The sequence below is a fragment of the Mauremys reevesii genome, linkage group 1, assembly GCF_016161935.1.
Source record: "Mauremys reevesii isolate NIE-2019 linkage group 1, ASM1616193v1, whole genome shotgun sequence".
Classification (NCBI taxonomy): domain Eukaryota; kingdom Metazoa; phylum Chordata; order Testudines; family Geoemydidae; genus Mauremys; species Mauremys reevesii.
Genome location: NC_052623.1, coordinates 215,701,519 through 215,715,693, shown reverse-complemented (window position 1 = coordinate 215,715,693; position 14,175 = coordinate 215,701,519). Strand labels below are relative to the sequence as shown.

The 14,175-nt window shown below is 45.9% G+C and overlaps 1 protein-coding gene across 9 annotated transcripts in view; it reads left to right on the top strand.

Annotated features, from left to right (window-relative positions):
• Nucleotides 1-14,175, top strand: part of LOC120405631 (rap1 GTPase-activating protein 1-like) — a 57,147-nt gene that overhangs the window by 29,198 nt on the left and 13,774 nt on the right. For 7 of the 9 annotated variants that reach the window (XM_039539329.1, XM_039539304.1, XM_039539313.1 and 4 more), the window contains 7 exons: nt 4,664-4,735; nt 4,934-5,020; nt 6,718-6,852; nt 9,214-9,363; nt 11,688-11,791; nt 13,497-13,613; nt 13,984-14,110. In XM_039539329.1, coding sequence (XP_039395263.1) covers nt 4,664-4,735; nt 4,934-5,020; nt 6,718-6,852; nt 9,214-9,363; nt 11,688-11,791; nt 13,497-13,613; nt 13,984-14,110 — 792 coding nt within the window. The remainder of the gene's footprint in view (nt 1-4,663; nt 4,736-4,933; nt 5,021-6,717; nt 6,853-9,213; nt 9,364-11,687; nt 11,792-13,496; nt 13,614-13,983; nt 14,111-14,175) is intronic. The other 2 variants (XM_039539293.1, XM_039539321.1) reach the window with 2 other exon arrangements.

Here is a 14,175-nt window from a genome sequence, read left to right as displayed (position 1 = left end):
TTATTACGGAGAAGCTCTATGGCCTGTGTTATGTAGGAGGTCAGACTAGATTATCACAGATAGTAGTCCCTTCTATGAATCCCAGGAGAGTTGGCAGAAGGAATCAGGGAGAGGATTTGGCTATCTAGCCAACCATGGCTCTGTGGGTGGACAGGCTGACTTCTCCTGTTTGCTCATCTCCCACCAGCCAGGGGCAAGGGCAGCCTTTCACAGCACTGCTGCTCATCTGTGGAGTGAGACTCCCCATTTGCTCCCCCAGTTCATTTTAGGGGCCACAGAAATTCACGGTGGGCCCTTATCAAAATGAAAGCGGGAGTGGCATCTGCCGTGTCCCTTAGTCCATCCCTGCTGTTGAACCCTCCTTGCACAGCCTCTGGTGGGACTGTTCTGGCCATCCTTTCCATCACTGGAGTTACAGATGGAAAAGAACTAAAAATACTCCAGGTCATTGCCCAGGAGCCACTGCAGAATCATTCCCTATAGGCTACAGTACATTTCCATTGGACCTTTCACCACTTCTCCTGGGAGATTATTCTGCAGCATAATAGATTTCACTATGGGCAGTTTTTTCTGTCAATGCTTTCCCTATCTTAGGTCCACATTTGGGCACTGACACTATGTGCTTAATTTTAGACAATCATATTTGAAAATTTTGACCATAGTACTTGGCTATTTTAATCTTTCCTCAGAGTCAAGAAATCATAGAATATCAAGGTTGAAAGGGACCTCAGGAGATCATCTAGTCCAACCCCCTGCTCAGAGCACAACCAATCTCCAGACAGATTTTTGCCCCAGTTCCCTAAGTGGCCCCCTCAAGGATTGAGTTTACAACCCTGGGTTTAGCAGGGCAATGCTCAAACCACTGAGCTGTTAGAGAGCTTATTCCTTCACTCTCACACTTCCCTGGTCCTTCTCACATGAACAGAGAGCAACAATACCTGAAGTCCAAAGGTGCAAACAATTCGATGTTTATTGGGGTGAACTTCCAGCAAGCTTAAATCCAAGTTCCTTTTTCCTTATTTTCAAATCCCAACTTACTTCCTGTTTGCCCCTAATTTATATAGTAATATTCACAGCTATACCTTAACCAATCATTCTACTAAAATTTACCTAACCAATCCTAACATATTGTAACACGATTAGCTAGCCAATTATATCCCACCACCTTAGTTTACACCCAGCAAAATTAATTATACAGCAGACAGAAACAATCACAGAACCAGAGACCATGCAAATAAACATACAAAACAATACAGAAGTGAGGATTTCACAACTACATCTATACCGACATAAGGGTTCTCCAGCTGTGTCTATTGATAAGTAAGTTCTTACCAGACAGAAAACTATCAAACTAAATTTCCTTTCATGTTTTCTAGGCTCTTCCCTTTCTCTGGAGGTGATAGATCTAATCACCTTCCTAACAACCCCAGATTGCCTTATTTCAGTGTGACTAGTTTGGAATGTGAGGATGTGACCATACACTTCCCAGCTTATGGCTGCTTAGCTGAAGAACCAGGCCTCAGACTGACACAGTAAGAAAAGGCCATTACACAGGAAGACAGTATTTTTTATTCTTTCTTTTATACCTTCTTAAAGTCTAGGCCTTTGCAGACAGGCCTGAATATCTATATCCTAACATGAGCTAAACCACCTCCCAGTGTAATGCAAGATTTTAACTAGCCAGGTCTCTAGTGGGAGATGGTCTTATGGCTTAGGGAACTAGCCTGGGACAAGAGAGGTCAGGCACTGAAGGGTGTGCCTATCCTCTAGTGCCCCCTTCTGGCCAAGCATGGCTCAGGGGGTCTGGCTCCATTTCCCCTCTTGGACTCCTTAAAACTCCACACAAGCTTTTCTCTTCCAGTAATACCCTGGTTTATTCTCATAAACCGTACCAATCAAAATAAAGTCCCCAGAGTCCAAATTTTATCCGCTCCAGCTACAACTTTAAATCAAATATAGAGCCTTAGCCCGCTTCTCCTCCAGCTCACCTTTTTTCCCAGTCATACCTCCCCCTGCTGGTTTTTCCCTTGTTCTGAGGGAAGAGACAATATATACAGTCGTCTTCCCAGAGCTTGTCCAGATTAGCTGGGAGAAACCTGTCCTGCTAGTCCCGGGCTTTTAAAGAAATAATAGCCTGGATTTTCCCCAGGCCTTAACTGTTCTCCTGGGACCATCCTCCTCTTTCCCAGCACCAACTTTGCCTTCTCTAGGTCTTCGTTTACTCTAAAAAGTCCCAGAAGTTAAGGGACATGAAAAAGAATAGGTGTTGATTGACCACTAGTCCTTATAATTCTTAAGGAGACAGACACCCTGCTATGTCTGTGTGTAATCCCTGGCTCTGCCACAGATTTCCTTTGTGATCTTGGGTGAGTTGCTGCTGAATGCGTCTCCTTCAGTTCTCCATCTGTATAATGGGAATAAGAATAATGCTGCTCTACATTTCAAGGATACATTAATTTAATGATTGTAAGGTACTTAGCTAATGTAATGAAGGCCATATGTGTGTGTGTATGTATTTATGTATGTAAGAAAAATGCTATATAAACTGAGTATATATTACAGTAGAACTATGTTAGAAACTAATTGGGGATTGAGGAGTTCATTACATTGAATATCTCAATACTGCAGCAGATACCGGCATAAATTTCAGTCTGGTGCACTGCATCACTTTCTTCTTGTCCTTCAAACCACAGTAAAGTGATTTCCATTGCATTGACGGCATCAGGATGTGAAGGGATGTTGACTTGTTCTTCATTGGCATCACTTTTGTTATATTCTTTTCCCCCTATCAGGGAAAATGATTTGGATAAATGGTTGTTCAGAAGACTGGATTCATAAAATTTATGTTCTTCTGTGGTATAATATATTATTTAGATATACACTTGGGACTTAGCTGGCATAGAACTGTCTGCTGACTACACTACAGACTACGTGCTGTGGAGAAGTATTGCCTTTGATTTATTTGAAATGTATTTACCCTTAATTAAATCAGATGCCCCTTAGTTTTGTATTATGGGACTGATCCACATCACCGGATGTTTTCAGGGTCCATGACTTCTGTTTCTGTTCTTATACAGGAACTCCACACTTAAAGTCGTCCTGGTTAACGTTGTTTCAATATTAAGTTGCTGATCAATTAGGGAATATGCTCGTTTAAAGTTGTGAAATGCTTCCTTCTAAGTCGTTTGGCAGCCGCCTGTTTTGTCCACTGCTTGCAGGAAAAGCAGCCCGTTGCAGCTAGGTGGTGGATGGTTGGAACCAGGGTGGACCAGCAGCCCCCCTATCAACTCCCCACTCCCCTAAGTTCCCTGTGTAACAGCTGTCCCTCCCCCCACTGCCATGTGCTGCTCCTGCCCTGTGCCTTGGAGCTGCTTCCAGAGACTCCAGCTTGCTGTACGGGGGGGTAGGGGGAAGAGGGGAGCTAATGTCAGGGTGTCTCCCCCTTCCCCCCTGCTCCTGCACCCCGCTTACCCCATCTTCCATAGAGCAGGGGGGACACATGACAGATGGATGGAGGGAGCTTCTAGGCCAGGGGTCGGCAACCTTTCAGAAGTGGTGTGCCGAGTCTTCATTTATTCACTTTAATTTAAGGTTTTGCTTGCCAATAATACATTTTAACTTTTTTAGAAGGTCTCTTTCTATAAGTCTATAATATATAACTAAACTATTGTTGTATTTAAAGTAAATAAGGTTTCAGAATGTTTAAGCTTCATTTAAAATTAAATTAAAATGCAGAGCTCCCTGGACTGGTGGCCAGGACCTGGGCAGTGTGAGTGCCACTGAAAATCAGCTCGCGTGCCGCCTTCGGCACCCGTGCCATAGGTTGCCTACCCCTGTTCTAGGCAGTAGCTTTGGGACTCAGGTCTCAGCAAGCTGATTTAATTAACAAGGCAGTGTACTTAAGCCTGGGGTCAGCTACTTAAAGGGGAAATGCGCATTCTTTCTCTCACACACAAGGTGTGTGTCTCTGTCTGCCCTCTCTCCTTTCCTGCTGCCTTGTAGAGTGTTGTGAGAGTTAACCCTTGAGGGCTCAGTCAATTGCTAGTTCATTTAGCAGTAAGGCATTCCCTGGGAAATATCCCACCCTCTGACTCCTCCACCTCAACCAAGCTTCACAATCATCATCACTGTGTACCAGTATTAAATTGTTTGTGAAGAAAATTTCCCTGGAACCTAACCCCCTCATTTACATTAATTCTTATGGGGAAATTGGATTAGCTTAACATCGCTTCACTTAGGCCTGGTCTACACTAGGGGGGGGTGTCAAACTAAGGTATGCAAGTTCAGCTACGCGAATAGCATAGCTGAACTCGAACTACCTTAGTTCGAACTACTTACCCGTCCAGACGCCGCGGGATCGAAGTCCGCAGCTCCCCCGTTGACTCCGCCACCGCCGTTCGCGGTGGTGGAGTTCCGGAGTCGACGGGAGCGCGTTCGGAGTTCGAGATATCGCGTCTAGATGAGACGCGATATCTCGAACTCCGAGAAGTCGATCGCTACCCGCCGACCCGGGCGGGTAGTATGGACATACCCTTAAAGTGGCATTTTTCAGGAACATAACTACGTTAAGTGAGGAGTTACTGTACAAGCTCATCACTGTGAGAGGATGTGACATTCTGGTTCTTGTTATGATGTTGAAGTGGTTTCTTCTGTATTGTTTCAGGTTTCAGTAACAGCTCGAGATGACGTCCCCTTCTTTGGACCCCCACTCCCAAATCCAGCTATATTTAAAAAGGTTTGTGTCTCTGATGAGTCCTGTAAGCAAGCGATGCAGGGATTAGTTGTGTGATTTACACACTCCGTCACCTCTAGGTTGCTGTTTCCAATCTGGCTTCAGGATGGGGCTGGATAACCCTGGGGGGTTAAGGAAATGTATATCCAGAGCCTTTCCTAGGTTACCATTTCCAATCTATACTTCCTTTTTTTCCCACAGGGTCAAGAGTTTCGTGAATTCCTTTTGGCTAAGCTAATCAATGCTGAGTACAGCTGCTACCGGGCTGAAAAGTTTGCCAAACTAGAGGTGAGTCTGTGTACTTGAGTGTTCACATTAATATTTAATAAATGCAAAAAAACTGTTAGTTTTTTAAGGCTGCACAATTAATGAAAGATATAGCAACACTTAGGAAATTAAAGTCCCTTAAAAATAAAATGAAGTAAATTAAATGTTAACTCAGCCTCGTGGTGTTTCTTGTATGTTTTATTATATATATCTATATTAAAGTACACATTTTACCCCTCCAAAACAAGAACACTATATCTGGCATATGTGCAAAGTGGCTGCTACTAGAACTCTAGTGGTTACATTACCTGACTTTGTACAGTGAAAGCCACCCAATCTTAATGTTGCATTAACTTAGATTTTTGCATTTGATTCAGGGTAGATTGATTTAAATTAGCAAGTACAAAATCTTGATTTAAATACCGTAATCAATTTTAATCTTGTTTTCCATTTATACTTTTTAGTTATTTTCCTAAATAAAGGTTTATTTGCACTGGTTGATAACCATTAAAGCATATTAATTTGCAACCATATCTTTTTACACTAAATTTGATACTTCTTTTTGCTAGCCAGGAGGATTCACTATATCTATACATATTTATTTAAGCAATTATATTGCTTAACATGCATTTATTCAAATTCTTAATTTTTACATTTGTTTATTAAGGTAGAAGATGTGAATTATACATTTCTTCATTTACTAGATTTTTTTCTGTGTGATTTGTGTCAAGCTGTATTTGGATGGAAATTGGAATATAGTTTAAACTACTTAATAAATTAAAAATGTAAGTTTATGAGAATATGTTTGCATTTAAAATTAACTGATTTACTAACCAAAGTACGTATCCTCTGCAGTGAGTGAACTGTACTATTTTTTTCTGGCAACATGTCCTTCAAGGCTTTAGAACTAGTAGGCCTCATCTTCACACCTAGTTTTTATTCATAGATTGGAAGAGGGAGACGAGCTTTCCTGCTTTTTAAACTCCCGGTCCGTTTCTTAACTTTGAATGAACTAGCCATTGAACAGAACTAGTTGAATAAACTGAAATGAAGAAAATATTCGTGTTGTGCCTGCAAAAGACTATCAATAGCTAGCACTTCAACAAACTCTGGTTCCAGGTGCTTAGCCAGTGTCTTCCACCAGTTCAGCAGTGTGACATTCTTTAAAACTTTGGCAGCAAACGTGTACTGATTAAGATTATATTTTGTAAATTTAGTTTAAATTATTTTTAATAGATTGTAGTAAGTTTAGGCCTTTAACATAGGTTGTCATAATTTCAAATAGGTTTATTTTTAAGAACAAAAATGTATTTAATTTAAAGAGAGAAAATCTGATTTAAATGAAGAAACATTATTTATTTATTTATTTATTTATTTTAAATAATCAGATTTTATCCACCCTGATTTCATTTCCTAGGCTCTTCTAAGATGGGCTGAGGGAAATGGAAAACAGAAGAAATGAAGAAAAAGGGCACCAAAAATAGCTCAAGGCAGTATATCTGCCTTCAGAATGGGGGGAGAATAAGGAAGTTAGAGAAGGGTCCACATTTGGAAGAAATCATATTCCTCTTAACACTAGACAAAGTGGGATGTATCAATTATAGCTGAAACACAGGAGAGTTCATTCTCTCTCTCCCCCTCTCTCAGTGCTCTGTCCTTTCTTTTTTCTGTTCTATTCTGTCCCTTTTCTCCCACTCTCTCTCTCTGCCCTGGTGTAGGAGCGGACTCGCAGTGCCCTTCTAGAGAGCCTTTTTGAGGAGCTGCAGCTCCGTAGCCGCAGCATGATGGGCCTGGCCTCTGGGGACGATGACAAGATGGAGAATGGAGGTGGTGGCTTCTTTGAAAATTTCAAGGTGAGAGATCAAGAACTGTTGCAGCCTCTTAAACCAACCCCTCTTTCAGAGCGGCCGCCACCCAGCTCAGTCCCAGTTCAGCACGTGTGCTTGGGATGGTAGGGAGTGGGGGGAAATGTGGCTCCTTCTCAACAGCCACATTTTGCAATGTATTTTTATATACACCTCTACCTTGATATAAAGCTGTTCTCGGGAGCCAAAAAATCTTACTGCATTATAGGTGAAACTGCGTTATATCGAACGTGTTTTGATCCACCGGAGCACGCAGCACCCCCCACCCCCCCCCCGAGCACTGCTTTACCGTGTTATATCCAAATTCGTGTTCTATCGGGTCGCGTTATATCGGGGTAGAGGTGTACCTCACAAGGAAAAATGCAGCTTCTCACTCCCCACTCAAGGGAGATGCAGCTTGGCACAGTACAGCATCCCATGCTGTTCCTAATGTGAGGCCTCTGGGTGGGATGAAATGAAGCCCTACACCCCCTGGCCCTAGCCTTGGCCCTGGCTAGCATCTAGTGGCAGGGAGGACCCAATTCCCCTGATGTATAGAAAAGAGATCAGGAGCTTGCAGAAGGAAGTATGATGGGCTCGGGGGGCAGAGCCTTTTGTCCCCCAGCAGCACACTGGCTCTAGCCTAGCTCCAGGACAGCAGCAGCAGCTGGGAAGGTCCCATCTGATGGTTGTATCTCACACAACTGTTGCTGTAGTATCTAGATACTTTGGAATACTGAGATACACCTTTTTCCCTCTAAAAGCACAAGCTCTTTTTTGTATGATGAGGTGGTATCAGTGGCCAATCTCCAGGAGCACAGCGTCAGGGTGATGTGGGGGAGGGAACGCATATACCAGTGATTCTCAGATCTCAATGGTTCAGAAGCCAAATTAGTGATCAACATTACCCAAAAGAGCCACAGTAGTATGAATTCATTGTTTCATTTACTTTCTCTCTCTCTTTATATATACCATTCTCACAGCAAAATGACTGACCAAGTATTCTACAATAAAAGCATCCTGATTGATTAATAACTTAGCTTGGTTAATAAATAATTTAATCCTGGTATTTTAATATCATGTGCTGCAAAGAGCTGCAGGAGACACATTGAAGAGCAACTTGCAGCTCCTGAGCCTCCTGTCTGAGTATCACTGGCCTACTCAAACAGGAGGGAATGAGTGTGCTGGTTCTCACTCCACTGCCTGCATCCAGGGCTGTCCTTACCCACACGCAAAGTACTCAGCTGCATAGGTCCTGGTGCCCTGCACAGCTGCGTGCTGCTCCAGCCCCTGCTCCGGCTCTTCCCTAGCGCCCCTGCCCCTGCTCCACCCCCACCTCTTCCTGCTCCTGCCCCACCCCAGCCGCCCCCTCTCTCCTGAGGACTCCAGAAGCTGTTGGGCCTGCACCGACTGGTAAGTAGAGCGACCCGGCCCCAGCCTGCTCCACTCCCCTGGCTCCCAGCTGCACCGCTGGCGAGTGCTGGGGGGCGGTTCCCCCCAGTCCCCCAAGCCTGGGAGCAGAGCAGGCTGGGGCCGGGTCACTCCACTTCCCCTCCCCCTCCCCTGTCCCCACCGAGGCCTGGGGCCAGCCCCGCTTCCTCTCACAGGTACCAGCAACTCACTTGGCACTTGGCACTGTCAGCCCCCTTGGTTGGCAGCCCTCATCAGAATTGCTGGGGACAAAATGCGCCAACTCCCCACTCACCTGTAGAGGTGGTTGGTGCAGGTCATGGCTGAGTGTTTGAGTGAACAGCTTTCAGCACCTGTTCAGTGGGTAAATAGAAAATGTCAGACTCTGTCCAGCGCCTGTCGGCATAAACCCCCAAATCTGTTTTTCTGGCCTCTGGCAGCTGCTGCGCATCGCTGTGTTCAGACAGCCTTTTAAGGGGCTGGAGAAGAGGGAGGGGGCCTGTGAAGTGGCTTTTTCAGAGTACTCTGGTTTCCGTGAGGCAGCTTCTCTCTCATGGCCATTGCATAGGCCTGCCTGGGACTGAGCCCTCCAGCCTTACATGGGGATTTGGTCCCTTTTCTTGCACTCGGTATGACTGTGTGAGGTAATGCTGGCTTTCTGGAAAGTTGTAATGTTGGTGGGGAATCTGTTTATCGTCTGCAGGAGGATGGGGGAGACTGAGAGCAGAAGGAACAATCTTTCACTGACCCGGGGGCAAATAGACAAGATGGGACCAAACAGGCCTTTCCCATGGGTAATTTTTGGGCTGCTGAGCTCTAGTGGGGAGGGAGGATATTTCTGATACTGGTGTCTGTCCCCCCCCTCTGCTCCCCTCCGTGATGCTCTTCGTACTGTCCTTATGTGTGTCTGTGTGTGTATCTGTGTCTCTTCGTCTGTCTCTCTGTCTCCCTTCTGTCCAGCGGGTGATCAGAGGCCGCAGCCAGAGCCTGGATACCATGGGGATAGCCATGAGGAAACAACAGCAGCCGGCAACCCCGCCCAGCCGCCCGGCTACTGCCGGCCTTGCTCTCAACCAGAGTGTCGCCGAGGGCACCAAGGCTATTGCTGCGGTAAGGTACCGCGAGGGAGTGCCATTGGAAGGGGCCAAGCATGTCTCTGATCCTCCATGAGCGACCCACACATTTTGTCCCTCTATCCCTATTAGTGTGTCCCTCTGTGAATCTTTTCTGTTTGTTTCATTCTGTTTCTGTCTCTGTGTGTCTGACTGGGTGTTTCTTTGTGCATCTCTCTCGTGCTGAGTCTGTGTCTCTGTTTTGTCTTATGTCTCTGGGTCCCGTTCATCTACACACTGGATCTGAGCTTGGCACAGGGCTTGAGAGGAAGGGCAGAGGTGGCTTGACATCACCCTTGTGCCACCCTTATCCTGGACTAGCTGTGGATCTGCATATTGCTCTAACTGAAAAAAGACCATACACCTTGATTTTACCAAGACAGTCCTGGTTTTTTATATGATGAGAACTGCAGGATGCTGGAATTGTTTCAGTGTTTCACTTCATCAATCAAATGTTCATTGAACAACAGTTCAGTGGAACAAGCACTCAGAGGGATGAACAGTATTTGGAGTGAAAGAAAAGTTAGATGAGCACAGGCACTGCCAAAACCATTCTTTTACTTGATGTGACTGTTAAGGATACTTGGTTGGTGTTGCATGACAAACTCATTCAGAGCACTACATTCCAGGAGAAATGCTCCATTCTGAGAAATATGCCTGTGTCACTGATAGAAGTAACACCTAGTTGTATAAGAAAAAGTGCACTCATGTCGTCTTTATGAATATTTCATGACCCCCGAAAATGTTGCCACAAAAGTGGCCTGGTTTCTGATTCTGAAAATATGGTTACTAGCTAACTCACACCTGGCTGCCTAAGGCTTCTGCACTGGGGCTCCAGCAGGGCTGGTGTAGTGCCAAAAACACCAGCTCTGTGTCAACCAGGGAGGTCCCTTTCTTTGAGGAATTGCTGCCCAGGGGACAGATGTTATAGCTTTATAGATCCTTATGTCTGCACGAAGGAGCCATAGAGTAGTGATGAGCTGGGCCCTTCCTCTCTCTCTCTGAGTCTGTATGTCTGTTGGTTTCTTTGGGCTTGTCTACACTGCGACATTGTCGACAAAACTTTTTTCTTTTACGGGTACTTTAAAAAGCCCCCCTGTGAAAGACAAAAATTTTGCCGACGCAAGTGGCAGCGTGAATGCAGCTTTGTCAGCAGGAGCACTCTCCTGCCTACAAAGCTAACGCTGCTTACTGGGCTGGAAGTATTGTGTCGGCAAAAGTGCTGACAAAATACCGACAGAGAGCGTTCACACATGCTGACTTTTACCAACAAGACTGTGTCGACACAGCCTTGTCACTAAAAGCTGCATATTGTAGACAAGTCCTTTGTGTCTCCTTTCAATCTGAGTTTATGCCTCTCTTCCAAACTCTTTCGGTGTCTCTCTTTCTGACATTGTAACTCTCTGCCTGAGCCTCTGTCTCTCTTTCCAGTTCTCTGACTCTGTCTCCTGTCTCTCTGCGTCTCATTCTGCCTGTCTGTTTTAGTTCCTCTCTGTCTCTCCTAGCATCTGTGTTCAGGGCTGGATTAACTCTCCTCTGGGCCCGGGGCTATTAGATTTTGTGGGGCTCCTGTATACAAGTCTTTTTCCTGGGAGGGAGTTTGGTGCAGGAGCGGGCTGGGGCAGGGGATTGGGGTGCAGGAGGGGGTGTGAGGTCTGGAATGGAGTTTGGGTTCAGGAGAGGGATTCTGATCTAGGGCAGGGGGTTGGGATGGAGGAAGGGGTGTGAGGTGAAGGCTCCAGCAGGGAGGCCCTTACCACAGGCAGCTCCCGGCCCAGCAGCGCAGCAGGCTGCCTGCATGCCGTGGTCCCACGCTGCCCCCAGAAGCGGCTGGCTGCTAGCACGTCTGCAGCCCCTGAGAGGAGGGGGAGAGTGTGTCTCCATGCACTGCCCGAGCCTGCAAGTGCCTCCCCCTTAGGGGGATGGTGCTGGGGGCGGTGGCAGCACACGGAACTGCCTCCCCACCCCTGCCAGGGACCGCAGAGACGTGCTAGCAGCCGGCCGCTTATGGGAGTGGTATGGGGCCACGGCAGGCAGGCAGCCTGCCTGAGCGCCCTGCTGCACCAGGGGACTTTCAGTGGCCCTGAGTTGGAGATCACTTCCTCCCCTCTCTTCCTCACTGACAGCTTGTGGGAGTTCTTCCTTCACATTCTGGTTCCTTGGGGGCTCTGGGCAGCACTACTACATATCAGAGATGATGCAAGGAGAGGGTCTGGGATCCAGGTTGCACACTCCCTCTCCCCCTCCTCCAGTACTCCACTGCTTTGTCTCTCACACTCCCCTCCCTCCTTCCTATAACTTCCTTACTCACCTTCTCTCTAGTCCTTTGCCCTGCCTGGGAGGAGCCCATCACGCACCCGAGGCAGCCACTTCCATGGGCGTCGCAGCAGTGCCATTGGCACTGAGAACATCCAGGAGGAGAAGAGGTAAGAGCTGTGGGAATGATTGGGGTGGGGTGAGATGAAGAGTGCTGGGGCAGTGGAGGAGAGATGGAAGGAACTGGGATCAAGGGGAGATGGAGGATGGTGAAAGCTGGGGGAGGCAAGAAAAGGGGAGATGGAGAGGTGGGATCAAAGGAACAGGAATGGGGGCAGACTGCAGGAGAAAATAGGCCTGGGACCCAGGGGAACTGAGAGGAAGTAGGAGGGGAAGGAAGTAGGGGAGGGGTAGACAAGCTGTGTGCATGTGAGAGAAGAGTGGAGAAAAATAATTTTTTTCCATTTTTTTAAAATAGTAACTAAATCTTGTGACTTTTAAAAGAAATAATTGTGCAACTTCTCTAAACATGCTATAATCAAAATGGCTGAATTTTGAGATTTGCAGACTATCACAGAAGTAGCCTTCACTGAGGAGGAGAGCACAGCTTTCTTCCAGGTCTTGATGTAGCTGAGTTATGAGCGTTTGAAAATTGCACACTGAGCAGTAGAGGTTATTTTGTTAAGCTCTTAATGGGCCCATAAAGGGGTGCTGTACATCAGGGGTTCAGTGTATGCCAGATCCAAAGCCCAGTCCTTTGAACTGCTCTATACACCACATGAAACCTTCCCTTCATGAAATCCAGGAATCTGTCAAAGGGCTCAGTGTAGAGGAGAAGAGAACCCCCCTCCCAGAATGTATACAGCTGTGACCAACACCATGGGTAAAATCTGTGCCTGTGAAGTCTCTCCGCATGTCTCTTTCTCTTGCCCTTTCTTGAGAGACACTGACAGACTTATTTTTATTTGAAATGATGTATTTTTTTAGAACAATAAATTATATGGAGGCAAGTTCCCATTAACAATGTATCTAAAATAAAAAACTGTCACGACACTTGCACTTTTTGTGGCTTACCTTTAACAACAATTGTACATCTCGTATAAATACATTCCTCAGCCCAGCCCTTTATATGTTACTCACCTCCCTATCCTCTTCAAGGATGTTTAAAGATTTCCTGCAAAGGTGGAAAAATGGGTCTGTGCCCTTCTTTGCTTCTTTATAATACAGAAAGAAGGTGTTGGGTTTCTTTAGATTTTCTTCTGCTTGTTTTCACCTTAGATATATCAGGAATGCTAAGCTTGCTCTTCCCCGCATTTGCTGGTTGACTCATCAGACGACTTGAGATGAAGACTGGGAGTTTTCTCAGCTCCTAATTGAAGGGGCTGCACTGCAGAATAATTCACACAAAGAGATTTCCTCACAAATATATTAGTTAAATAGGTGTCTGCAAAAACACGTTTGATACAGTCTGAAAGAAAAACCACTGCTGCTCTCAGTTAGTCAAATGTCACCTCCATGGTATGTTTGACACTATAAATATACTAAATCTCCAGTCAACTGTAGAGTCTTCCAGGTTAGATAAGATCTGAATTTCTAGTGGGATGGGGGTAGGGGGAGCAAGTTGAGAAGAAATTTTGAAAACTTAAACCCTTTCAGGTCTTTTATTTTTATCATAAAGAAGCATAAAAAGGCCCAGTCCTGATATGTTCTTCCTTTGTAGACCACTTAAGAAGATTGCTGTGTTCCAAACTGCCCCAACCTGCACCTTGTACCTGTGTCCCCCATAGAAATCCCTCTGTATTTCCCCTTGTAGGAAGCATTAAGTAACACAGTGGTAACTCATGTCTCATGTAGCTGGTTTTCCTTTCACACCAGTAGGGATGTTGCTGACAGAATCCAGAAGGTGCTGGAGAGTCCAGGACCCTTTTTTGACCTGAAGTCTGATGGCTCTTCCAGTCCCAGTTCCCCAGAGTTCCCAAACAGGAAGAACAAGTGAGTTGAAAATGGTCTTTCTGTTCAGGAGAAACAATCGGTGTCCCTGGGGAAGGCTTCAGCATGGCAGGTGTCTCACTTTTTATCCCCTCATATAGGTACCTTGAATGTGGTGGCTAGTGATTAGAGCCAGGGATCGGGAGCTAGTTCCACCAGGTTCTCTTCCTGGCTCTGACTCTGACCATGGGATGAGTGACTTCCCCTCTCTGGATGACCCCCCATCAATATGGATGATTACAATAAAGCTGCCCCACAGGGACTTGTAAGGCTTTGTTACTGTCTGCAAACCACTGGAAGGGTCTTGGGTGAATGGTGCAAAATGAGATTTGCGTATCACAATGATGGTGATAACTTTGGACTTGGATTTCAGAACCCTCTCCAATCAAACCTTGGGATATTGTGTGATGCAGCCACTCTCACGCTCCTCATCCAACGTGAGCAGCTGCTGTAGTGGAGTGAGGGAAAATGAAACATCTGAGGAAGAGGAGAATGAGACGGTGAGTGTAGGATTTATGAGCCCTAAAATACAGAGATTCCCTCCCCCTCACACTCCGGGTCCCCC